This window comes from Podarcis gaigeae (assembly GCF_964106915.1).
Source record: "Podarcis gaigeae genome assembly, chromosome: 1".
NCBI classification, from domain to species: domain Eukaryota; kingdom Metazoa; phylum Chordata; class Lepidosauria; order Squamata; family Lacertidae; genus Podarcis; species Podarcis gaigeae.
Window position 1 is genome coordinate 14,704,988 of NC_139678.1, and position 27,457 is coordinate 14,732,444.

At 41.8% G+C, this 27,457-nt stretch overlaps 1 protein-coding gene across 8 annotated transcripts in view; it reads right to left on the reverse strand.

The window, feature by feature from the left end:
* Positions 1 to 2,372: 2,372 nt before the first annotated feature.
* MARK3 (microtubule affinity regulating kinase 3) overlaps positions 2,373 to 27,457 on the reverse strand; it is a 68,491-nt gene continuing 43,406 nt past the window's right edge. For 2 of the 8 annotated variants that reach the window (XM_083733656.1, XM_083733658.1), the window contains 9 exons: positions 27,138 to 27,237; positions 26,799 to 26,911; positions 25,045 to 25,198; positions 21,626 to 21,843; positions 19,026 to 19,129; positions 12,896 to 13,153; positions 9,516 to 9,542; positions 4,787 to 4,831; positions 2,373 to 2,972 (listed from right to left, as the gene is read on the reverse strand). In XM_083733656.1, the coding sequence (XP_083589782.1) occupies positions 2,627 to 2,972; positions 4,787 to 4,831; positions 9,516 to 9,542; positions 12,896 to 13,153; positions 19,026 to 19,129; positions 21,626 to 21,843; positions 25,045 to 25,198; positions 26,799 to 26,911; positions 27,138 to 27,237 (1,365 nt within the window). In that variant the 3' untranslated portion in view covers positions 2,373 to 2,626. The remainder of the gene's footprint in view (positions 2,973 to 4,786; positions 4,832 to 9,515; positions 9,543 to 12,895; positions 13,154 to 19,025; positions 19,130 to 21,625; positions 21,844 to 25,044; positions 25,199 to 26,798; positions 26,912 to 27,137; positions 27,238 to 27,457) is intronic. The other 6 variants (XM_083733657.1, XM_083733660.1, XM_083733659.1 and 3 more) reach the window with 3 other exon arrangements.

Consider the following 27,457-nt stretch of genomic DNA (forward strand, 5'->3'; position numbering starts at 1 on the left):
AATCCCCCCCCCTTTTTTTTTGCTTTAAGGACAAAATCTCCTGTACACATTAGTTAACAGTTTGCAAAGGAAGAGTGGCCATGCTTTTGCCCTGGCAGCTATTAGGTAGATTTAGTACAAACTGGTACCCCTCCAATTGTTTTGCACTAAATAATAATTTAAAAATTTCCATACCTTACCCACTTGACTGGGTTGCCTCAGCCACTCTGGGCAGCTTCCAGCAAAACAACAACAACAACAAACCACTACATCTACCACCTTCCTTTATCATTAAACATTCTGGCTGGAGCTGATGGGAGTCCAAAGTATCTGGAGGGTTGTGGAAGGCTAATTTAGAATAGAAAAATTGTCAGGGAGAGGTAGTATTTTCCTCACTTATTTTTGCAACCACTGGTAATCCACCCCCCCCCCCATTGCCAGCATTAATGGTCAAGACAGTCAGCATTTTAGTCATGGGACCCATTAACTGGAATTCAAGACTTTTCTCACTCTTGTCCTTTCTTAGCTGGCTTCTGTCCTATAGAAAATGGGTTCCATCCCATGGTGACTTTCTGCTAGCAGAGATGCTTCAGCTTGTGCAAGGAAGGGTAGCTGATTTTTTTTTCCTGGTCCCTCCTACCTTCTGTCCCCCAAAAGCTCCTCCTGAGGGTTGGGGGAGTCAGTGTTCAAAACTTCCATTGCTTTAGGCTCATTTTATGACAGGGAACTTCATTAGTGTGAGCCTTTTCTCAGCTCTGGGCGCAGTACTGCACCTAAGGTTTCAGATTAAAACTGCAGAGTGGAAGGAAAGGAGGACCATTTCTGCCTCCTCACTTCCAGCTACTCTCTGAAGACTGGAGAAGAGACCTCTAAGAATATTAGGGGGGTGGGCAGGGGAAGGACTAGACCATATGAAAAATGAACATAATCCTTTAGCTGCAGTTCATTCATTTTCAGCTTTGTATTCTTGTTGTAACTTGGCTTCGCTGGGGGGAAGCCAAGTTACAGGGAACCAGGCAGAGGGCCTTCTCAGTAGTGGCACCCGCCCTGTGGAACGCCCTCCCACCAAATGTCAAAGAGAAAGACAACTACCAGACTTTTAGAAGACATCTGAAGGCAGCCCTGTTTAGGGAAGCTTTTAATGTTTAATAGGTTATTGTATTTTAGTGGTTTGTTCCCAGCCAGATGGGCGGGGTATAAATAATAAGCGTGCCATTTCGTTGTTGTGCCCACAACCTAAGTTTAAGGTGCCATTTAGCTCCTAGTTTTCATATCTCAGTTTCTAACACTGGAGGAAACCCTGCAATTGGTAGGGAGGTTGATGAAATCGGGGTGCCTTGCCTTGTGCTAATGAAAGAGCTTCTGTAACACAAAACCACCACAGGATAACACTCAACAAAAGACATGTTCCAGTAAGTCTGCTGATAAACACATTTCTACCTCAACATAAAGGGTTGCATCCATAACAGTGCCAGTGGAATTCCTCTGTAACAGTGGCTATTCCATTTCCTCTCCTATCCCTGCGCAAGGCCTCCAGATCTTTTTGGGAGGGTTCCCCAACTTTCCAGAGCTGATTTCGAGGGTGCGTGGGGGACTGAGGAGGAGAGGTGGGGAAAGTTCTTTCTGCTAACACAACTGTCTTGCGGTAGCAGAAGGGGAGTGCTGGATACTGTCCATCTGTGTTAAAAAGGAGACGTTATGTGCACAATTCTCCAGGAAAGTTCCCTGAACTGGCCCCACTGGAGTGAACAGGAGCAATGCAAGAGCAAAGTGGCCCAAACTAAAATGACAAAAAATTGCAATTTGTTCTAGTAAAAACCTTGAGGAGAAAGGATCAAGAACATAAAATGCTCAACTTTTGCTTAGCAAGGAAAAAATAAAAACTTGAAGCATTTCCCCACAGTTTTAATTATCACAAATGTGTAGTTTTAATTTTGATTCCAGACTTAAATAATAATAAATAGGTGGGAGAAAGATTGCAAGACTTGAGGGAAAAAAAACACGAGTTTTAAGTTACCTCATGAGAGCAAATAAGAAACCACAGGAATACTGTTCACAACCATAAACCCAAACCCTTCATACTATTCTTAAACACAGCAGTGAATCGCAAAGCCTGAATTTACTGGTGAGCTCGTTAGCTTTGTTTAACGTATTCTTAAGTGTCTCCATCTTGGCCATTTCAATTTTAGCACCAAAAGTAGCCCAAAAAAGAGGTACCAGTACAGCTCTAATGCTTTAAATGGTTTACATATAATACTTTTTATATTATAATTATACACACATACGGTACATTCACACATCCACACAAACAAGAGGAATATTGTATATATTTGTGTGTTTCAGATTGTTCGCCAAGACTCGGAGCAATGGAAATAAAGCAGAAGGGAATAATATTTTACATAGTAGGCAACTTTAATGCTGTAGTGCATATATATATATATATATATGTATATATATAAAAAGTCCAATTCTCCCTCCCAGCTCAGCAGCTTGTCTCAACAGTTTTAATATCATGATTCAGAAGATGCAGAAATTATTGCCCTAAATATTATTCTATACATTTCCATTGGTGTTCTCAAAAAACAAACAAAAAAAAACCACTTGAAATTTGCTACTTTTAAATTTACAAACTTGATTGCTCTTCCCATTACAGCTTTAATTCATTGGCAATTTTGGAAGCAATGTTTTTAAAAGCTATGGATGTTCCCGATATCCTTTTGAAGCGAACTCCGTTCAGCGACAGTCTTGGCAGCTTACACACCTCCATCTCCCATTGCACGAGGTTCTCTGCGTGGCCGTCTCCATGGACACAGAAAAGCAAGAAACGCTCCCTCTGTTCATAGTCACAGTTATTGGCGTCCAGGACCTTGCGGATTTCCCTCATCATATCGTTAGGGTCCATGGAGCTGGTGGTCTTCATGCTCCAGGTGAATCGTAGCGAGCGGGGCTTGGCTTCTTTGTTGTCATCCTTCTGGTCAACGGACACGTTGCGGCTGAAAGGAAACGAAGCCTTAATATTCATACCAGATGAGCCCGTTTCCTTTCCGAGTTGTTATGTCAGTGAAAGCCATTATGTTAGTAAAAGGCTTTGCAGCATGCATTATTAAGCATGCTCTCTCGGCAACTGCTTACCAAGCCCCGCTGCGATTAAAAGCTCCCGTTAGTGCCTAGCAACATCTGAATTAGGGGGAAAGCCCAATAGAGCTCAAGCCAACGGGGTGTTATATGAAAATACGTGGCGCTCACCTCCAAGGTTTCCTTCCCCTCCCCTTACAAAAACAAGTTTCGGAGGGGGAGATGTGAAAAAGAGAAGTCACACATGTGCTGGTGTGATGCAACCTTTTCCCAGGACACTGATTCTCTCTGCTGCAAATCATCTTCCAATTCCCATCATCATGGAGTGCCAAATATGCATAATACACTAAATGTAGAATTTGGTGCTGGGGACTTTTAATGCAGAACTCTGCATGTCACGATTTAAGTCTTCCCAACATGGGGCACTATCAGTTACATGTGAAAGATCCCTTAGGACCCCTTTCCCCCTAACTTTGCTGGAAGCAGATGAGGACTTTCAGACTGACTTCCCACTTTCCTACAAGTTGAGAGCAGTTTTTTTTTTTAACTATCACATTCAAGTAGTAATAACTATGGTTTAAAAACTGCCCTTTAAGTTTAGTTCCAGGGAGGATCATAGAATTAACCTCTACTTTTATTTTAAAATGAATAAATTCTGCAGACAAAACTGGAAGGGGCTGTAAGTGACGGGGAAATGTTCAACTACGGTGATTAGAATTGAAGCATATTATCAAACCTGGTGATCTAGTGAAAGAAGCAAGCATGAGTCCACCAGCAGCCATAGAATGAATGCTGCCAGCAGTTCCCTGGGCTGGGTGAAAACACGCTTGTATCAAATATACAAAAAACACAAATCCCCATATTGATGCCTTCCCGTCCCAATTTCCCCTTTGGAAGGGCTATGAAAAAAATTAGAAGTCACAGGCATTTCTAGAATTTCATATCTACTTCAACCTGTGAATTAGCAGCCCTGCCTCCTTGAAGGCAGGCAGATACCAAGTTTTAGGGGGAAAAGGCGTCTGGTAGTGTTAAGCTTTGTGTATGGAATCAGAACCAGACACAATAAAGACACTTCCAGAGTTAATCGTTTCAAGCGGTGTCCAAAGACAGGAGCAGCACTTTATTCCGTAATTCAGTATTTGAGTCTTTCTAACAGGATCTCAGCATAATTCAATCCAGGTTTTCATATCTGTTAATGAAATCCCAGAACTTCTGTAGGAAAACGAGCCCACCATTCAAAACCAAGGCTCTCTTATAGACATTTCTGTGATTAATTCTTAGTCACATGAATCTGGCCTTTGTGCTAAAAGGTAATAAAAAAGAAAAGTCTTCTACTGTAGGCAAAAAACATTTCTTCTTATATTTTCCCATTCTCTACTTGACAATGGCAGAGAGTTTTCAATGACAATTTCAGGCTAATTGGGGAAGTCTCCTTTTTGAACTGTCCCGTAATCGGCTGGCTCTCTCAGCTACAATCTAATAGTCATTGCATAGCTCCGAGAGGCTAGATTTTGGTCAGGGTGTATGCATGAAAAGTCAGAATCATGTAATATAAGTGATTTAATCACAGCTTTGAGTATAGGAGGCAATCTTAGTTTTACATATTCGTTAAGTTTTACAGATACCACCACCAGTCTCCTACTGCTTACATCCCTTGAAGGAGTGGAGGGGGGGGGGAAAGAGTGTAAAACATCTAAGGTTAACATTTTAAGCAAAAAATAGTTACCCTCACCTTGATCCCTCATATCTCCCGTTCCTCTCATATTCAGTTGGGAGCCTCAATGAAAACAATGCCGAAGCACAAAGAAAGCAAGAAAGAGAAGACAAATCTTACACTAGTATGGATAAAAGTTGGCAGAACACTGCATAGCAACATCTCACTTAACAATTTACATTTGCAATTAGATGCTTGGCTTTAAACATTCAAATGATTAGTAGACTCAGAATATCAAACATGCCTTTGTCCAAATAAAATATATTTGGAAGCCTCAAACGTTTGCTATTAGGGCTGTACACTGATCTACAAGAAGACAGCTGAAGATTCTGGTGACAACAGAAAGGACTTGCAACAATGGTGCTCGATTAAGCATCGGGCTGCGCACATAACTGTTAGGCAGGCAGAAAGAATAAATTACAAACACTAGAAATTCAGTTCAGGTATACCAGACAAAGCCCATCATAGTATATTTTCAGGACTGTCCAGCCTGTTATCTCTCAGTTTATATATAAATGGACGAATCTCATGATCAGCTGGTAACTGCTTCCCCTATATTAAGACAGTTTCCAGCTAGAAATTTCACCACTGTATAATTCCATTCACTTAGCATTTCTCTGCCTTACTTGTCAAGAATAAACCTTTAGAAAGAAACAGAAATAGTGCAAGGCACTTTTGAACTGCTGCAGAGAAGGGTGGGAAGAAAATGTGAAGACCTTTAAAACCAACTTCTGTTGATACATATGATTTTCAGCAGTTGGGTAGGTATGCAACAGAAGAATGGGAAATCCTTCCTGTACACTGTTCTGCTCCACTTAACACCTTAGCTTTGATCACAAATGCTGAACTGAAAGCACTTAGAAGGGATGGAAATGCTTCACACAGACCTTACCCCAATCCTCAATTTCAGCACCACCCTTGTTGCCCTCTACAGAGTTTTGTGTTAATTTGATACAGACTTTTGATTAGCTTGGAATGCAGAAGCTCTGTAAAAATTTCTGCCCAGGGATAATCACAATAAGCCGTCGATAAATCCAGCAAATTGCAGTATATCCACACCCCTGTAAAAAGTTTACTGCTCATCTCTGCAATTTGTAGTTTCATTTGTTCAGCAGAACATGCTGAACGGAGGAAAGAATCAGCAAGGGATTCTATTTTATTCCTTTTTCTCCACCACGGCACAGAAAGCAACTGGAACAAACTTGGATTCAAGGGATTTAAACGACTATGTGGTATGTTGAATTTGGCTGCAATCTCCAAATGAGCTTCACTGACTACTTCATACTGGAGCAATAGAGCTACTGAACTCTAATGGAGGGTAAGAACACAGGCTGAACTTTCTGAATGGCAATACGAATGCATGGAGAAAGTCGAGGTATACCGGAAATAGTCAGAATCCAGTAAAGAAAAACTGAATTGTCATCTTATCCCACAATCCATTGATTTGTGAAACCAGTTATACAAAGGGAATTTGTACCAGTAAATGCACCAACTGTTCAAAATCTTTCCGTAACAGAAAGAACTGAACATGCTTCAAGATAAAAATTAAGCACCCAATCACAGAAATGCAGGAGGCTGCCTTTTACTGAGTCAGACCGCTGGTCCATTCATCTCAGTATTATCCATACCAACTGGCAGCAGCACCTCTCCAGGATTTTAGACGGGTGTCAGGAGATGCCAGCGATTGAACCTGAGCCCTTCCACATGCAAAGCAGATTATCCGTCACTGAGCTAAGGCCCTTCCCTGTCCACTTGATTAAGAGTGACCGAGACGTTCTTAAAATGGCATAATTCATGGCACATAAATATTTGCAATGAGTCCCCGGAAGAACATATGGCTTTCATGAGACACTTCCTAGTTGCACAAACAGGATGGCTTCAAGAAAGAGAGGGCTACAGAATGAAATTCATCTGATAATTCAGTTGTGATTCACCTATACAGTACAATTATTCCCTTGCATGCATGAAAGTGTGTGAGTGTCATATGCATGGTAACGTTCTGAAATAAAAAGGGTTCCTGAAGAATTCAAAAAGTGAATGTCACATTTGGGCCATACAGGGTGAAAGCCAACCTAGTGAAAGTGAGCATCTATTTGTGCTTCCTTTTCTCTTGTCCCTGCAGCCCCCCCCCCATGTCCTCTGGAAGGTTAGGGATCCTGCTGAGCAGTGAAGAAAAATCGAAATCCATGCAAGTGGGTTTCCATTGCACAAGCAGATGGACATCCTTAGGATGGTGGTGGAAGGGAAGGAAGCAGTAGGCTCACAAGTGATGAGCACTTAATTTGTGTGCATTCAGCATTATGCACTTGGCAAAACTATTTTTTTTTAAATTTAAAAGGGAGTGGAAAGGGGGTGGTCATCTGGGGGGGGGACTTTGGCACCCTACATGCCATTAGCAACCAATGTGTTTTGACGATACACTATTTTGGCTTTATGCACTATCCTCAGAACATAACCCCCACATATGTTGCAGGTCTATTGTACTGTAAACAAACCACTGGTTTCATAATCTGCTAACTATTGGGATGGGGACATGTGCTTCCTTGAGAAAATTTGACAAAGTGCACTAATATCAGATTTGCACTGCAAAATTAAATTAAGGATGTCGAGCAGTCCAGCTATGGTTGTGCTTTCAGGGGACTCAAAATATTAACAGAACAGGTTAAATGCACATAAATAAGTGAAGTGATAAAACATTCAATGCAGCCATATCACAAACCAGGGTACCACAAATGTTATGTATCCATTACAGAAAAAGCAGATATCGCAGGGGGGAAAGGCCTAAAAGCATGGGAGCAACCACAGGTGGTCACTGGAGACAGTCCAACTTTAATGAAAGTTCCGTAAGTGACCATACATCTGAAAATGCATTGACATTGTGGAGATGTCTTACCTAGCCTTAGAGGACAAAATAGGATTTTGTCTATTTAGAGACATCACAAGACACTTCTGTACTTTCAAAGCTCTGAATAATGATCAACACACTTTAGGAGCTGCTGCGGTTCATTTAACTGCCTCTCAGCTGATGAAACACACAACCAGACACTTAAAATCAATGATACAGCAACAGGTTTTATGGAAACTGCCTGGGCTCTAGCTTTTTTTTGCCATTGGGTAACCTATCAATGTGTCCCAAAGATCGTACACTTTAACTCTAGCTTAAACTGGAAAACTACTGCGCCCTGGTTAAAGGCTCCACTCCAGATGTGGGCAAACACATTTTTGTGTTCCTTAGATTCATGGACTGGTGGAGTAGGAAGGGACCCCAAGGGTCATCACGTCCAACCCCCTGCAATACAGGAATCTCAACTAAAGCATCCAAGACAGAGGAGCATCCAACTTCTGCTTAAAAACCTCCAAAGGAGAGCCCACAACCTTTCAAGGAGTCTGTTCTACTGTCATACAGCTCTTACTGTCAGAAAGTTCTTCCTTGTGTCCAGCTGGAATCTCCTTTCTTGTAACTGTTCCGTCCTACCTCCCCAAAGCAGGAGAAAACAAGCTTGTTTCATCCTTCATGTGACAGCCCTTAAGCTCTTTGAAGATGGCTATCCTATCTCCTCTCAGTCTCCTCTTTTCCAGGCTCAACACACCCAACTCCTTCAACCGCTCCTCATAAGGCTCGCTTTACAGACCCTTCGTCATCTGCACACTTTTCAGCTTGTCAATATCCTTGTTAAATTGTGGTGCCAAAGCTTACAGTGCAGAACCTTGGCTTTGCCCCTACTGAAATTCCTTTTGTTAATTTGGGCCCAGTTCTCTACCACTGAGCTGTGCCATTTCTCTAATGCCAGCAGCGCTGTGAATAGCAGAGACACTCTGAATTGACCAACACTCGTACACATAGTGGGGTGTTTCTTTTAGAAACCAAAAACTATGTGAAAGGGGGGGGGAACAGGACCATTTCCCCCTCCTTGCCATGTGTGGCAAGCGCAACGCTATCTCTGCAGGATGGCCTGAAACTTACCCATTTCTCGCACTTCAATTTCTTTCAAACTGCCTGGTCTACTTTTATCTTAACAAAGAAACATCTCTCTTGTTCAGCAGGTTCTCAAATGTGGCAGGCCAAATGTAACCACTTCTACTTTTTCTATGAATACCAAGCAAACAGTGGAGATCCTTACCTCCAATGCTGCCTAACAATGCTCTCTTCATCAAACTGCTGAGAAACGTATCTCCATTCCAGAACCATGAATGCAAACTCAACCAAGCATGTTGCTAACAAGAGAGGCGTTTATAGTTCTGACTATGTCTCAATAGATCTTCAGGGTATTATTTGTATTTTTTTAAAAGTAAAAACCCAGGACTAGGTTCCAAATATATTATCACCAGTGAGTGGCAAATAAACTAAAATGGCTCTTAAGCTGAAATTAAGATTGATAAAGCAAGTAGAGAATTACTTACCTTTGTATTACACTTTTAATCAATATTACTGTACATATCATTTTTCAACCATAAGCATGCTAAGTGTATTAGTATAAAGAACAAAATTATTTTTTGGTACTATCAAAGTAAGTAGAGCGCATAAGACATGCTTTGCATTTCATTATTATTCAGGTGCCAGAGATCCATAGGGATTATTCATTGGTTAATGAATTTCTTTACTTATCTTGGGTATGTGAAGAGTATTTAGTTCTCAGCGGAAAAGTTTAGTTTTGTTTCAATTTGTTTTAAAGAAAAACCAAGGCTAGAAAGCCAAATTCAATGTTAATTGCGAGAGCTGGTTCTGAAAATAGAAGTAAAATCCTACCTTTTGATAAACCTGAATGACATGTTTCTAAAAGAAATTAAGCCAAAATAATAATTAAAATGTGTTGGTATGAAATTTGAAAATCCACTCAACAAGCGAGACACATAAGACTAACTCAATGAAATACGGAAACAGTTTCAAATTCACTCTGGAAATACATGATGGTTATTGGAATGGATGGATGGATCTTCAGTGTTAAGGAGAATTCAACACTTTCTTCCCCAGTCACTCCCCTGCACATATGAGAAATCCTTCACATCACTTCTGCTTTCTGAATTTGATAGCCAAGTAAAGGCAAATTATATTACAGTTGTCTATGTACAGTAGACACATGGTTTAGTACTACAGTCATACCTCATGTCACGTCCACTTCAGATTATGTGTTTTCCTGTTGTGTCCCGTGGCAACCCGGAAGTACAGGAACAGGTTACCACCAGGTTTCACCATGCGCATGTGCAGAGGCAGCGCTTTGGCTTGCGTCAGTTTCGTGTTACGGATGGGCCTCCAGAACGGATCCCGTCCACAACACGAGGTTCCACTGTATGTTCACGGTAAGTAAGAGTTGTGTTGGGCATGCATGCTCTCCTCTTCCCCTCCTGGACAGTGGGGAGAACTTCATTAAAGTTTAGCTTTGCTTTCCATAAAACTTGATATTGTTATGTACAAGCCAGGAGTAATGGTTTAAAGCAAACTGTAGTTAAGCAAGCCTACTTCATAACCTATGGCTTTAAGTTGGCTTTTAGTTTTTAAAAAGAAACTGACTAGTGCAGCAAACTAGGTTTCGTGGGAAGTTAAATTAAATTCTGACTAAGTTCCTTTTTCCCAGCTGCATAGGAGGAAATGGAGTACCCAAGCCTGAGGCTTGCAGCAAATCTCTACTGTCCAGCAAGTTACACTAAAACATTGTTTAGCACTGTGTGCAAAGGGTGACTTTTAAAGCCCTTGGGGGTTACCAAAAAACAAAAACAGAACAGAAATAGAGTATCTTCTAGGAACAGGACTCAGAACTTAAGCTGAATGTGACTTCATAACCCTTTCCAATTAATGCACACAGGAAAAACAGGAATGCAAGACCTTGTGCTCACAGACAAGGAAAATGCTTAATTTCTACAGCAGCCAGAAGCCCCTAAAACAGAACTATTAGTGACAACAAAACTTCCAGTGTAACTAGAATGGAAGTTTGAAAACTTCAGTCTATAATCACATTGTGAAAGGACACAAATACTGCGAACTGCTGATGCAACAAAACAGCTTATTCAAGGTGTGAAAAGCAAATAATTACAGCGCCAATTATCGCTTACGTGTCTTAAGTGCAAAAGGAAATAATGACAAACCAGGCAAGGCACTGTAACACTTGAAGTCCCTTGCAAAAATCATTTTAAGTTGAAACAGCTAAGTTGCTTCTAAAGTGAAGTCTCTGAATGTTTTGGAAAGCCTGTGAAGCTGGGTAGTGAGGCTTAAGAGTTCATGGAAACATGCCCCCACCACAAAAAAATGCATGACAGATGACACACAGACACCAGACCTGCAAAGGCTGCAAGATCTGTGGAGCGTGGACAAGGATGAAATATATATGGCTGTATTAAATGGTAAAAGGACATTAACTGAAATAGGCTGAGCAAAATATATATCTCATTGGTCCAGCCACAGAAAGACAGATCAGTGTTTATCTCCTTTTCCTGAATGAGCGCTGTGTCACAACGAAGCACACAGAAAAGTTATTGACATTGTCACATCATCTGGCCTGAGAGCCTGGAGAACTTCTCCAGTCAATCTCTTTCCCAGTCCTGCTACTTGAGACCCCTTTTAGCTAGAGATGCTGAGGACTGGGGCTCTCTACATAAAAACGTCCTCTGAAACCAAACTATTACTACTACTACTATTACTATAATTAATTTATTAATGCCTTCTAAATCCCAGTGGGATTTATACATAATTAAAAACAAGACTAAAACTCTTTAACAAGTGGACACACATGGTAAAAGATCAATTTATCCTACTGGTAAAGTCTACTGCAATGAAAATGCCTTCCATTCTTTCCGGATAGTGGGTGCCTGTCATATTTCAACAGGAATGTTATTGCACAGGAGAGGGGCTGGCACACAAAAAGCCCTGCTCCAACTGACTGCAGAGTGGGCTTCTGGGATCTTTGGAACTTGCAGGAAAGACTCTCTTGCAGACTGCAGTGATCTACTGGGTGTATAACGCTGTCACTCAAATAACTGGGTCCCAAGCTGTACAGGGGGTTATATGTGGGTACCAACACCATGAACTTGGCCTGGTAGCAAACTGGCAGCCAGTGCGAATCCCACAAGCGTGCTGGCCGTAGTTTGCACTCACAAGCAACCTAGCTGCTAGGTTCTGCACCAGCTGCAGCCTCTGGATCAACCCCAAGGCTTTCTGCACCCTTCAGTTAATTAGTGGTATGCATGAATCTGTTATAGGAAACTGCATCTAAGAGACCCATGTTAAGAACACTGTTCCGAGCACAGACAGATGTCTATGAGGCCATTCCTGCTTCCGGAGCATGTCCTGGAAAGAGCAAAGCTGGAACTCTTAAGCAAGTGAAAGCTTACTTGCAAAATACAAATGTGATTAAGTTTGGAACCATGTTTTACATTTCTCAGTTTCCCATTTTGGGACTAGCAGTTGCAACCCTGCACACCGGTACCTAGGCTATCCATCTGCTTCTGTTTTCTTTAGGAAGTTTTGCATCACTAAATCCTGAGGAGTCTAAAGCTAGGGTTTTAGGGGTTTTTTCTATGGAATACTGACTACGCATTCTCCTGGGTATACTTCAGCAGTTAACCAACAGTACGTGATGCCACAGAGTAGATAAACTTTCAAAGTGTCAGAATTCCTGAAAAGTTCAGCTGGTCTTATACTAGCAAGTGAGTGAGAAAGAAAATCTTACTTCTTGCAAAGGGCTGAAGTGGGCTTCTGTTGATTAGACTTCCCAAGGGAAAACTTCAGTTATTAGCCAATTACACTGTTCATCATTACTGCAGGCCACTATTCATGATATGCCTAGCCTTCTGAAGATGGGCTGATTTAAGCTAGCTTTCCCGCCCCTCACAATTTAAGTAACCAGTCTTGTAGATTAACAATGCAAACCACAATCCTCTCTGCAGCACCAGAGCAACCACATTGCTTTTTGAAGAAGTGTGTATATAGGTTTGATAAAAGAAAAGGCAAATACTAAAAGCTAAGTTCTATGTATGTCAACTGAAACTCCCACTACTTGGAAGGTGAATATTAAACTTGTAAAAGCTGAACTGCAGCATGGTTAGATTAAGTTCTTGGATATGGAAAATAACTGTGCCAAGCAAATTTCTGCTAAAATTATGTTGTTGTTTTTTAAAAATAATAATAATACATACCTCCTCGTCAGCTTTGAAGTCAATTTACTGAATAGGTTAGTGGAGCCCCTGCTTCGTGTCTGCGAAAGTGGGGTTGCTTCATGAGACAGGCTGGGCGATGCAGGGGGCCCATTGTAAGTAGCAGTGCGCCGTTCTCTGAGCTGGCCATGGAAAGTGCTGCGACTGGCAGTTCCTCTTGGGAAACGGATACGGTCAGGTGTTGTTGCGCTGCTAATGCTGTGCGTTGAAGCAACTGGAGTTCTTTGATCAGGAATAGCGCTGGAATAAGATCACGGGTTAAGTTAAAAATTCCACCACAGAAACGCAAATCTCTACAAGGCTAATAGAGTACAGGTGACTCCCCATTTTCGTTCTGGGCCAGACTCCTAGGTGCATATGCAAAATTGCATCAAATGGGGAGCACCCTGGAGAGTCCTAATGGCTTGTGAGGAGACCCACCTCAGAGCCTGAAGAGGTCTCCTCATGAGCCAGAGGGGCAGCAGGACTCTGTTGAGCTGCTCAGCTTCACTGCCTAACAACTGATGTGTGGGGTAGCACAGCAGCAATCAATGCTTCCCAAGAGTCAGCTGAGACAGTCCCACTGCCCCTCCAGCTCACACAGAGAAGGCCTCCACCTCATGAGGAGACCCTGTGCACACAAATAGATCGCAAGTAAATGAAGAGTTGCCTGTACATGTTTACAAGGAGCATTAGGTGCCTCTACAATACGGTACAGAGCAAGGTTTATAGATTACAATCTAGAGGGAGCATTACTGCAGCACATAAATGATTCATTAAAAAAAACCAACAACCCACAAACACTCTAGAAGCAAACAGGAGATCTAAAAACCTGGGTTTGCAGGGCAAAAAGAAAACCCCTACTGCAAGAAAGGAACCGAGTATTTTCTATGTTGATAATCTGAGAACAGATTTCCAGAATATCACTCTAATTGAAAATATTAATTCTTAATATTTTCCAAAGCTATACAAAATCACAACATATATTACATTATCTGGAGGAATTTGGACAGCAGTAAATAACACTCAAGATGTTCATTAAGGGATCACAGCACAAACAACCTTGACCACCAAAAGATAAAGGGAGGGCAGGGAGAGAACACACCTTCTAGGTAGCATCAATTTCTAGCACTATCTAGAACTAGAATTTCCTTAGCGCAGAGTTAAGCAACAATGGATGCCAGTTAGTTTCACAACAATGCCAGCATTTCTTACATAGACCTGAAGTTATCTGCACCATTGTTTACTGGCGGTAACATCATCTTCGCATGCACAGAAGCCGACATGGACATCGACTTCTGGTATCGCAGCCGAACACTGGTGGAGGATGTAGTATAAACTGTATCAGGGCTAGCTGCACAAGCGAACATTTCAGCCAGGCTGCGAGGGGGGGTTGGGTTCAGGCAGAGGCAGAAAGAATAGCATGATGGACCAATGACAAAGATGCAAACTCAAAAGCGAACACCTTTTCACCCACAAACATCTTCCAACTTAGACTGAAGTCTCATATGCACAACCAAGTTCACAACGGGTTAGGGAAACATTTCCTTGCTGGTCAAAACATATAAAGCTGCTTTCTATTGAGAGGCAGGCTGTTCGTCCATCCAGCTTAGTACTGTCTACTCGGAATGTCAAAAATCTCTTTAAGGTCTCAAGCAGAACTCAGGCCTAGTCCTACTACCCAAAAACTTTAACTAGAGATGGAATGGCCTGGAATCTTGTGCATGCGAACATGTGCTCTACCTCTGAACTATTAGCCTCTTTCCTTCTCTAAGTTACTTTCAACTGTACAAATGGCTGGTCCCGTACTGTTCTTACTGTAATTATTTGCATGTTTTAAACAGGTTTCATACACGTATATAGTTTTAGTTTTACCAATGTTTAACTGTTTTTCGTTATTGCTTTTTTATGTTTTTAGCAGTTCTTGTTTTTAATCTGTCAGCAGCCTTGAGTAAACAGTGAAAAGGTGGGGTATAAATTATTAACAACAACAGCAACAATAAGGCCATTTCACTACTGCAGTAGTGAAACCTAAGCAAATACTTATCCTATGCCAATTAAAAATTATGCGATCGGCTATAGTTTTTCCAGTCAAAAGGGAATTCACTGACCACATTTGCATGCAATGCTGAAACTAAACCATTTAGAACCAAGAGTGGATTGGAAGCTCTTCCATCTATGTTCAAGTAACAGAACTGGAACTGTGGTTAGCATTCACTTTGTTCCTTAATACACACACTGCTAAACGATGGCTTACTGTTACATGCAACTGTAGTCTCTACGCTGTCTTCTCCTGACGGTGCAAGACAAAGGAGACTACGACAAGACTGAAAATGCTTGGGGGAAAAGTACTAGACCAAGCGTTTCCAGCCAAATCGTCACACCCCACAAGTTATGTATTTTATAACTGCACACATATCCCTCACTTCTTGCATTATTCACAATCAATCAAGCACTGCTCACTTCAGTCCCATATTCTGCAATGCTCTTGCTCCCTTCCTCCTACCCTGCACCTGAAGGGAGGCTGGAATTCAGATGGCAGGGCTTGAGATAGTGGGGGGAGGGGGAGACACCCCATTGCTACCCGGAATAGCACATGGTCTTCAAAAAGACATGAAAGCTCAAATCTTCTTTAATTAGCTTGTCACAGAAAGAAGTTGAATAGTTTATGATCCATAACAGCAGAGGACAAAATACACCCTGACTAAGGCATGTTAATCCAGGGCCATATTACAAGTGTAGTACTGCGGAGGAGGGATGGCATGGGACTTCCCACCAGGTTCATGGATGGCTAAGATTCCACCCAAGAACTTCCAGTTCATAGTTAATGTTCTAAATTAGCTACTGCCTGTTACGGTAATTAGCAGGATAGACTATTCTTAAAGGTAAAGGGACCCCTGCCATTAGGTCCAGTCGTGACCGACTCTGGGATTGCAGTGCTCATCTCGCTTTACTGGTCGAGGGAGCCGTCATACAGCTTCCGGGTCACGTGGCCAGCATGACTTAAGCCGCTTCCGGTGAACCAGAGCAGCACACAGAAACGCAGTTTACATTCCCACTGGAGCGCTACCTATTTATCTACTTGCACTTTGACGTGCTTTCAAACTGCTAGGTTGGCAGGAGCAGGGACCAAGCAACAGGAGTTCACCCCTTCGCGGGGATTCGAACCGCCGACCCTCTGATCGGCAACCCCTAGGCTCTGTGGTTTAACCCACAGTGCCACCCGAGTCCCTTAGACTCTTCTTAGTCGCAGTTAAATTATGGAATTCACTATTGAAGGATGGCAACCAACTTGGGGATTGGACAAATTCATGGAGAAAGACTACTGTTGGGTACAAGTAACAGAATCAGAGAATCACAGAATTGTAGAGTTGGAAGGCTTCCTGGGGGGTCATCTGGTCCCACCCCCTGAAATGCAGGAATCTCAGCTAAAGCATCCATGACGGACAGCCGTCCAACCTCTGCTTAAAAACCTCCAAGGAAGGAGAGTCCCCCACCTCCTGAGGGAGTCTGTTCCACTGTCAAACAGCTCTTACTGTCATGATGGTTATATTACCTCCAGTATCAAAGGTACTATGTTTCTGAACACCCATTCCTGGGAATCATGAGTAGGGCAGTGCTATTGCGCTTTTACTCTACTTATAGGCTTCCCTTAGGCATCTGGGTGCCGAAAAAGAATGCTGGACCAGACAGGCCTTTGGTCTAATCCAGCAGGACTCGTCTAAGTTTTTTATGCCTTAGCAATATGCATCGTTCTTCATGTAAACTGTAGCAATTGCCGCCAGGTGTCCTAGGTAGCCAAGAACTACAGAAACAAAAAGGTTATGGGTGGCCAGAGACAAAAGCGAGTCTAAAAGGCAGGCTCTTCCGGTCGTGCCAGTAGAGAAAGTGCTCATTTGCAGATCTTTCAAATACTGACCAGTCTTCCTATCCTTATTCACTGGAATAAAACATTCTGTCTCTGGCATACACAACCAATGACAAGTGTGTCCAGTTTGAAAAGACGACCTACTTTGCACAGCCTCAGAGACAAAAATATACAAGGCTTTTCTCCTCCAAATAACCTCCGTTATTGAACTAACTAGTGACCTGCCAAAGCCGGTTCAAACACAATCAGTTGTATTTCATCCACTTTTTTCCCCAATTTGAAAAATTACAGGGCAGATATCATTCTTTTGAGAGGTTCAAAGCTGCACAATTCGGAACTAGTAAAGTAAAATATCAAATTCCAAGGGTCTTATGTGACTACACAGATCCTGCACAAATTATTACCCTGCAGGACCTTTGCCACAATGTAAGTAGTTTACCTTGAACTACTCTGCACACTGGATTTTATATGAACATTCACAACTGACACTCAAAGCAGTTGTGCCATTAAACACACACACACAAAAACCTCCACGTGTGTGGGTGAAACTACAGGCCTTTCCAGGAATCTTAAAATCTACTTCTCACTGTGCTGTCATAGTGAACTGCCCTTCTTGCTTCTTTTCTGCCACCGCCTCCTTTGTCTGAGCTGCATATTCTCCAGTGGATTACAGGCCCTGGTGGGAGACGACAGGCAATTTAGTCATCCACAAGAATGAGCTAATTTGTTTCCTATAATGTTTCTTCATGTCATGCTGGTGTCTTACTGCACTGCAGAGCAACAACTCAGCCTTTAAATTTATTTATTTTTTAAAAAATGCTTGTTGGGGGAAAAGCAGTGAATCCCAAGCTGAGAAAGCCGAGAGGCTGCCTGCAATCAGAGACTGATCAGAAATGCATTTTGTGCAAATGGATATCTTTGTGTGAATGGGATGACTCCACTGGATACAACCCTTTGTTTCCAGGGCAGCAGTACTGTGAGTATTTAGCAGACCTGCAGGTGAATATGGTTTAAACTGGAATTTATTGTGGAGTGTGAGATGCCAAAGAAACATGGATTTAAGAATGCAGCACATAGAGTGTGTGTGTGCGTGTGTGCATTCACACATGCACAATACACAGAGATGTTTCTTTGGGTTCAATGCAACCCCCCCCCATAGCTATTAAATAAATTAGTCTTTAAAAAATTACTGCAATGTGGAACATATCACATGTGTTTCTTCTTTGGAGGCAAAAAACCCAACCCCTTAGTCTTATTCCCGTTTTATTGCAGCAATGCACTTAGCACATGTTGCAGACAACACACATGACATATTGTATGTTGCTCTTCTAGAAGACAAAAGCATTTCTTACTCGGGAGACAAATAATGAATTACTGCCTCTCCCAATAGTGGATGCAGCTGAAATACACACCTGAGTGCTTTCAGAAATAAAACATGCCATTTTCTTCCAGCATCTTCCATGCTTTGAGTTGTTTACATAGAAGTAATTTTCGCTTTCATAGATACTGAATCTAGATCTCTACCCTACTTTAGGACTTGTAAGCCAGGAGAGAAATCTCTCAGCATGGACAAGTGCTGAAAACTAAAATTATATATATTTGGTGCTGTTCTCCTTTCCTTCTGCTTCAGGAAAAGCCTCAACACTAAAAGAAAACTTGAGTGGAAGCTTTGAACAGAAGCAAGCATACCAACATTACATATAGATTCTGCAGACTTCACAAACAATCATCAGCATAAGCCAGTCACATTTAATCTTACCAAGGAATAAGTTCCATTCAGCTCAGTGGGACCTATTTCTGCATAGACATGCACAGGATTGCAGTGTAAATCTCTATTGACATCTGCTGAATTTAAAGTGCTTCGCATTGGCTGGATCATGCATTTTGCATTTTATTTTCAGGGACGTCAAGTTAGGATTTATCAAGGTAATTCTAAGGTCAAGTAGTGAGCTTATCTGGTGCATGCTCTAGCTGATGGGCACTGTAGTTCTGAAACATCTCAGGGGCCAAAGGTTCACCACATCATGTTTTAGCTTTTGTTCATGCTTACTATTTGCAGAAGAAAAACAGTTGCATACATGCTCCCAGTGTTAAATGGCACCCCCCAAAAATTCAACGCAGGTTAACATTTATGGAGCTGCCTTGCTTTTATTATCTTTGTGCCTCTCTGATATCCTGCAGGATGAAGTTCTGTTGAAAAGTACCATAAAAAGGAAAAAACTGACTTTTGTAGTATGGAAAGCTTTCCCCCTAAAATACCCTTACCTGCTCTCTTTGCCATTTTGAATGACTGAATGTCTGTCTGCGGTTGTTCTTTCGCTACAAACATATGTATTTCGCCGCGTCATGGCCCCAGGTGCAGTGTTGTTCTAAAAAAGAAAGAACACATTTGTCCATTTCCAAAAAGAAAAGAAAGGGTCACCCAGGATCTTATTAGAAAAAAGCAGGTTTATTTGATTATGCTTAGGCTCCAAGTTATCTTACAGCTACTTGTGAATGTAAGATGTTCCAGTGTTCATATTTCAGCTGCATATTATTACGAATTTGAACAGGGTCAGTTCAAATTCAGCTTTTTACTAGAATAAGCTCTCAACTCATGTGGAAACTGGAACTCAAGGAAATGCAAATTGTTTATATACATCTTATGGTTCTTCCGAAATAAAAGATTTTTCAACTAAACTATGTGCCAAATAAGAATACAATTCAGAGGCTAGCAGATGCCGAGGCACAACTCTTAAATATTATTATTAGGTTCACTGGGAACAAAAACAAAAACTTGACACAAAAAAGCAAGGCTGGAAGGAAAACACAGTTAAAACAAAGAATAGAAAGGATATACAGCAGAAGAGTTGGACAAAACGTTTTCAAATATGTACACATACACACAGAGGAAGAGAACCACAAGCCCACTCAAAAATGACATTTTGTTTGGGGGCAGGAGCACAAAGAAAGTTAAATAATTACTTTGCCTCTGTCTTTACAGAGAAAGAGTGTGGAGATATGCCCAAGCCAGTGGTCAATTTTCCAGGAATGACAGAAGAGCTAGTGGATAACAGAATGGTTTTTAAAAAGTGTTAAGAAGCACTGAAAACAGACAAAGCATATGGTCAGGAGAAAGGCTTTAGAGGCAACAGGGAGAGCTTGAAAGGGTTGATCTCTCTACCTCCTGAATAGTACAGTGGATCAAGAATGGGGTAAATCCCAATAAGGACCAGTAACACAACAGGCAATTCCATTACCATCCCCCTCCCCCACTCTACGTTTCAAGGAATACTGCAAGAAGAAAGGAGGTCACTGAGTTTAGCGTTCACTGGCGAGGGAAATCTAGCAAAAGCTGTTGTCTCTGTCTAAGTCCTAGGGCTAAGCAAAACACCTTGATAAAAAGCCGGCTACCGTATTTTTCGCTCTATAACACGCACCCGACCATAACACGCACGTAGTTTTTAGAGGAGGAAAATCCGTAGGCATGCCACCTGTAGGCATTCCCTCCATAACACGCACAGACATTTTCCCCTACTTTCTAGGAGGAAAAAAGTGAGTGTTATGGTGCAAAAAATACGGTAATTAAAAGTGTAAAGAAAAACAGATGGGGCATGCTCAATTATCCTGTGCATGTTCTTTGAAGATTTAGTACTACAACAGAAAAGGAAAATATAACGGATATACACCATTAACTATAGTAGTGGACACAAGTATGTGGACACAAGTAGTGGACACAAGTAAAAACTGGTATGCGGCACATGGTGGCAGAAAGGAATTTATTTGTTTTAGACCAGGGGAGTGGGTGCGGAATTCAGGAAGGGTAGGGTCTTCCACAGCCTGCAATATGGCACAAGCAAAGGCTTGTTAAACAACTTCCCCTGACTAAATTTATCAAGATCCCAGACATCTTGCAGAATTTACAACCCGGAAAACTATGCCAGATTCAAAGGGAAGAAAAATACTTTTGCTGTCATATATCTTTATAGCGTTGCCTGGACTGGACTGGTTGAGTCAGAAAAGACTCAGAGAAACATACTGTGCTTCTCTGGGTGTTATTTTCCAGATGCTTCTGCTGAGATCTCAACGATAAATCCAAGCAAGGAAAATAAGGTAAAAAACACAGAAAAAGAAAACAAAGGAACATGTGTGTGCGCTGAGTATCCAGGACTGTCCTTTCCTAACAATCAGGCATGGCTAAACTGGAGAAGGCATGGCTAAACTGGAGGTCGGAGGATGGCTCCTCCCCCAAGCAAGGATCTTTGAGCATGTGACCCTGCCTATCCAATCCAGTAAGAGGGAAGACTCATCCCACATGTAAGGCTGTCCTCAGGAGCTTCTGGGGGAACATACTGTGCTTTCCCTCCTGGACCTTTCCGAGGGACATACAAAGACCAGGAATCAGAATGGTTCACAAACTCTCGCCGCTGCAGGGAGAAATGGGGGACCACAACTATCGGAATGAGAGACCTCCCATTACATTGCTCACTTCCCTCCACGGTGAGGTCGGAAGGAAGGGAGTGTGCAAGCTAGAAGCTTGATTCCAGTCTCTCCCAAGATAAAATTCTGAGGGCTAAATATCTCGGCTGCCAGACCTCTCCATTTCACGCACAAGGCCATTTCAGGCAAGGTGCATCCACTCGTCCCACACCTGATATCAGGTGCAAGGCAGGTAAGGGTGGGGCTAGGCCAAAAGGTGCTTTACAAAGCCCACTGTGCAGCGCTTCCAAAATGCTCAATGAACAGTTGATGGTTGGACACTTTGTAAATTAGCTATGCCATAAACTACTTATGATACATTAAGCCTAAGAGATAACTAAGAGAAAGATGTCCATGCAAACAAGCACTTTGTGGTTTTTTGTGTTTTTTTTAATCCCATGACTTACATTGGGTGCAGCAGAGCTTCTCTTACGCTCAGGAATATCAGCCTTATTTGGATTGCTGGCATTCCCAAGCATAGGGCTAGCAGGAGCAACTCCTCTTCCTCCAGCAGTGCTGCTGCTGGATTTTCGAGACTGGATACCTTCTTCTTTGAGGTCACTGTCTGTAGTGCTAGTTTGACTTCTTTTTGGATACGCCACTACTGGAGGAACAGATGGACCAGCTGAAAAAAAACCACACATAGAATGGATTAGACATTTTGATTCCAAGATATCTTAAGGCAAAGTAGTAATAGTATGTGTCCTTGATCCACCCATGAAAAAGAACAATGAAGAAGCTCAGTGGTGATTATCAAAAGCGTTTAACAGATACGGTTTTATACAATGTTGACAGTATAAAGAGTAAAGAGAATGTGGGCTGCTCTTCAGGCCTTTGCACAAGCAGTGCAAAGTCTGAAGAGGGTTTCAAAGTATGTTTGACTGATTACACATAGAAACCCTCCTGCGAGGAGGAATTCTCATGTTTTCAGAAGAATGCCTGAATATGGCTGGAGACACTATTAGTAGGTGGTTCTGCAGTCCAGATGCATGAGATTCAAGCTATAGTAAAGGTCATAGTCCCTCTGAGTGATCTGACATGTAGCTTTAGGTGCCCTTGAATCCATCATTTTTCATTAGAGGCTCAAGTGGCCTTGACGGCTCAGAGTGTCTTTTACCAACTTATCTGGAGCTGGATAACCTAGCTGCAATGATCCATGATTGGCGTTCGGATTGCTGTAGTGAGCTGAACACAGGGCCGGAAGTCCAGAAATTTCATCTGGTGCAAAGTAAGGCAGCAAGTTTTAAATGGAAAGCAGTTATGAACACAACTCATTGGTCTGTTCTGGCCTGCACTGGCGTCAAGTTAGCTCCCATGTCCAATTCAAGATGCTGGTATTGAGTATAAAGTTCTATATGGCTTATATCAAATGGAACATCTCCTCTTGGATGTACCTATCCATACCCAAAGGTGATCTATGGAGGCTCTTCATCATGTGGTCCCCTCCACCTGAAGTTCAGAGGGTGTCTACAAGAGAGAAATCCCTGTAGGTATGTAATGCTCTTCCTAGAGAAGTTCATGTTCAAGTCAAGATTTTTTTTTTGTTCTCCCAGGCTTTTTAATATTTGATTTTGAGTCTCTGTGTATGATGTTTTAGTATATTTGATGGCTGTTTTAGTTCTGGTTCTCTTTGCTAGCCTTTAAAAAGGGTAAGGGACTTAAGTCCAGTCATGAACAACTCTGGGGTTGCGGAACTCATCTCTCTTTACTGGCCGAGGGAGCCGAAGTTTGTCCGCAGACAGTTTTTTCGGGTCATGTGGCCAGCATGACTAAGCCGCTTCTGGTGAAACCAGAGCAGCGCACGGAAATGCTGTTTACCTTCCCCCTGGGAACTGCTAGGTTGGCAGGAGCTGGGACCGAGCAATAGGAGCTCATCCTGTCATGGGGATTTGAACTGCCGACCTTCCGATCGGCAAGCCCTAGGCTCAGTGGTTTAGACCACAGCGCCACCCGCGTCCACGTTGCTAGCTTTTACCTTTGCACTAACATAAAAAGCGGAAACTTTAAACTTTTGCTTGCCTACTTCAAGCCAGACTCCATGAGAAAAAGCTGCCCCTTTTCAGGTTGCAGTTAAAACTTTGCAGTGCATTCAGCTCAGCAGAAGGTTGCTTTTACTAGGTCATACAAGGCAAATGCCTGTGTGTTGCTGCTCTGCATAACTAGTAGACTTTGTTGAAGAGATGACAGCCGCTCAGGAGAGAGGAAATTCAAAGAAATACTGTTGAACACCCAGTCCCCCAAGTTCTTTTAAATACAGGCTGACCTAATAGTGTCAAAAAGAAAACAAAGACAAACACACACAAACACAGTAGGATAGAAAGAAGGGGCTTTTGTGCTTTTTCTTAGAAGTTTCACAAGATACTTAATTAAGTCTTCTCTAGAACAACTATGAATGCCAGGGGGTGTACTGGCAAAGCAAGCACACGTGATTAAACTGATAAGGAAAAGCAACCCATTAAGCCAACCAAACCTGTAGTTGTGTGAAATAATTTTTTTTGCCAGAAAGCACTGAGCAATGTGGGGGAAATGAAAAGTCTAAAATGAATATTTTAACACTACAAACTTAGGAGTAATTTAACAAGTTTATTTGTGACACTCCACATTCTGATTTTTTGTTTGGAAGATTTACAAAATATCCCCTAAGTAGGTTTGTAGTTTGTAGATTACCACAAATTTTGGGTGTCATCTTTGCCACCAATGTACAATATAAAGCGAAGCATTCCAGAAAAACCTCAACCTCCTGCAGCTGGCTAAAAGTAACTTATTAATGATAGGCTGCTATCAAGGTGAGGGAGCCTTCTATGTAAAAAAAACACACAGAAAACAAAACAAAAAACCCATACTGAAACCACCTAGTTAAAGGTCTCAATGAAACTGATCCACATGGCAGAACAAAACAATGAACATGTCTCTTCTGGAAGAAATTATTGCCTGCCAAAGAAGTTTCTTGGTCCGTATCGCCAACAGAAACCAAACCTATCAGAAGTAATAGGGTCTCCCTTTTACCAGGACACTCAAAAGGTTAGTGAGAATTGGAGATGCTAGGCAGTCTTTAGGGCTCTTCAATTTGCGGAATGGTGAGGGGAGAAAGGGTTTAAGTATTTCTGGGTGGGTCAAATCCCATACAAATACATCTGGATAAGTCCCACATATGAAGTTGCTGAAGTATCTGAAGATAGCTCCTAGATATTTGAAATATATGTCTAGCATCTCTTCACAGTTCTATGAAATATCTCTGTAAATACAATGTAGATGTTTTCATTGATAGCCATTACTGGAAGGAAAGCTCTCTGAAGTGAAACTAGAGATGACATGGGCAATTGGGAGAGGACTGATAACTTAACTTCTGAAAGAACCATCACTCTCTGTAACAACTGTCCTTTCAATTTACCATGAGTATTTGATCAAGTGGTGGTGGCATAACTAACATGCACTGGCCAAAATACTTATCACAGTAGAACAGGACCACACCAAATATCTAACTGGCTACCCTTTGTCTCACTTTAGAATTTACACGGCGAGAATGTTTGAAACTGCTTATCTCAAAGCATTACCAAGATCTGAAATAAGATTGGGGCATAGAATTATCTGCAATAAGTTGGGGCATAGAATTGGTCTCTGAATACCAAATTAAAACTTCCCATGGTTCAGCATATGCCGAACTTTTCATCCTCAACACAATCTTTTCTTTAGCTTTTCGAGAAGCCTTCCCCAATCATGGGTCATCCAAGCTTGGGAAAGGCTGTTTTAGAGAGACTCTCTCAAAAGGTAGCTTGCAATCGTCTTTCTGCAGCAAGAGTTTCCAAATAATGAGAAGGCCGCTCACCATGGTCACTGTACCGTCGCTGCTTCTGGCTGGAAGATATACTTCTCTGCACTTTGTGATGGGGAGATTGTCCAGTACTGTTGTTGAGATCACTACTTGGCCTGACTTTTGCAAGCGAAAGGTTGCTGCTGGAACTTGAGTCGCTGGCATCCAACTGAACAGAAGCAGACAGGGGGAAAGTTTGAATTATTAGTTCTGTGGCCCCAAACATAACAAAGGGATTTATAAAGGGAGCATGAGCAAACAGATTCTTTCAGAACTTCTTGTAACAGGAGGCAACTGACCATTCCCTGCCCATGAAGCAGGTGTCTCAGGCTAACCTCCTAGCACCTCCCATTAAAGAATTTCAAGAGCATGGATAGGAAATTCCTTTCCTTGTCGCCTTGGAGAGATGCTGCACTTAGGGGTTGATACAATGGGGCACGTTGACCACTGGTCTCATTCAGAAGAAAGCAGCTCTCTATATACCTAGTCAACCTGACATTCTTCAGAGTTTGCTAACTCACCAAGAGAAACAAAATAAGAAGGTTTAAAAAATAGGGTTGGTTTTCAGAACTTGTGCACCATGTTTTCGCTGTACTGAAGAACAAGGCAAAGTATGTGGCAGTGCTTTAGCCTGAAAGCCTTTTGGCTAAGATCAAGTGTGATGTACTGCATTTTTCTCTAACTGGCTGAAACTTAATCAATAAAAGGATGCTTCTAAAGAACCATCTGTCAGAGTGCTTTGTCTTGCAGCCCAGTCACCACTAAACAAAATATTGCAAGTCATGCACACTACTCACTTAAATGATGTGTAACTTTCAACTGGCCATAACAGCATGAACGCCAATAAGGAGCATGTGTCATTTATTGCCTTCACTTACACAAGTCTACAAGTCACGTTAACTAAAATATTACTATAGTGGTTACCCTGTGGCAACAACTCTCTTCAAACCTAAGAATGCAAGAGCAGTAAGTTGAAGTAAATACAATTTGAGAAAGCCTGTAAAGCACCTCACTGGAGTTATGCTAAAACATGGAGCAGAAATATTTTAAATATATTCACTGCCTCTAATCTAAGTTGAATCTGGACCCAGTCACTCCAGGCCCAAGACTGTACGTATTATTGGAAGTCTGAACATTTCCTTCCACAGACACTGCAATTATCTTCAGTTTGCCAGCAACATGCTTGATGGGAGTTCCATAAATTCGGAGGACCCACACTCACAGTGCAAGTCTAAGAGTTGCCCTAACCTTGCCAAACCTAGAGGCGAGAAGTTCTTGTTCAACTAGGTTCTAGGTCAGTCTTAAAATAGAATGGAAGCATTAAGAGTGGTCCTGGGTCAAATTAGTATTATTAATTCTTTAAATAGAAGAATGGGAAAATATTAAGCACCTGGCCACTTGACAAGAGAGGTAAGATGACTGCAAGAGTCAATAATAAGTTACCTCATGTATATCAAGATGCTTGAAGAGCCAAACCAGGTTTCTTCCTTATATCTAGGTCTGTGGGCCAAATGTGGACATCATAATAAACCATGGTTTACCATGATGGGAGTGGGCCACAATAAGCCTCAGATACTTGCTCCTCTCATCCTCCAGTGCAGCTGCAAGGAGATTAGAAGCTTCTACTTCTAACTTCCTCCTTGCATCTGTGATGAATGAAGAGGGAGGTGGGGCTCAATGCTTGCTATTAACTCATTCCCAACATGATAGAGCATTGGTTATCATGAGTACAAGCCAGTTCTCAGCCATGGTTTGAGCATTTTACTCACCTCTGATGATTTTCTCCCCAGTAGCAAGTATGTAGCAGTGATTTCATCGTATTTCATTTTACTAAGAGATTCTTGTATTTCTTCTTGAGAATATCCCATTCCAACCATAATGTCTAGAATAAATTGAAAGTTTTCTTAAATATACAATGTTTTACTAGCTTGAGCAGTCATACAAAATTACTACTTAATAATGGAACAAATTTAACACCTTGCAATGGGAGACGTCGTTAGCCAAGATCTAAATCTGAGCATTTAAGCAAGCAATAAGGTGCTGAGCCACAATCCACACCGTTTGTCATGATTAAGTATGTATGCTGGTGATCTTCATCCTCTGCTTACCTATTCTCTTCTGGTCCGAGATGTCTAGCTCTGGTTCAACAAAAGGCTTAAGTTCATCATCCTCGTGCCCTGCATTGATCCATCTGTCCTTCATAATTTGCTGCAAAGATAGGTTTTGAATGAGCATTACCAGTAACAAAGATCTGTAGTCAAGGCCAAAGCTTAAGATTTTTGAGCTGCTTAAGTGAAGGCAAATAAACTACCTTGTATGAGAAAGAAACCTGCCTTTTCCACCTCTTATTTACTCTGCCTCTACCAAAGGGTGTGGGGTTTGCTTGTTAAAACCCCTATAATATAAATTCTCTCATATTGAGACACTA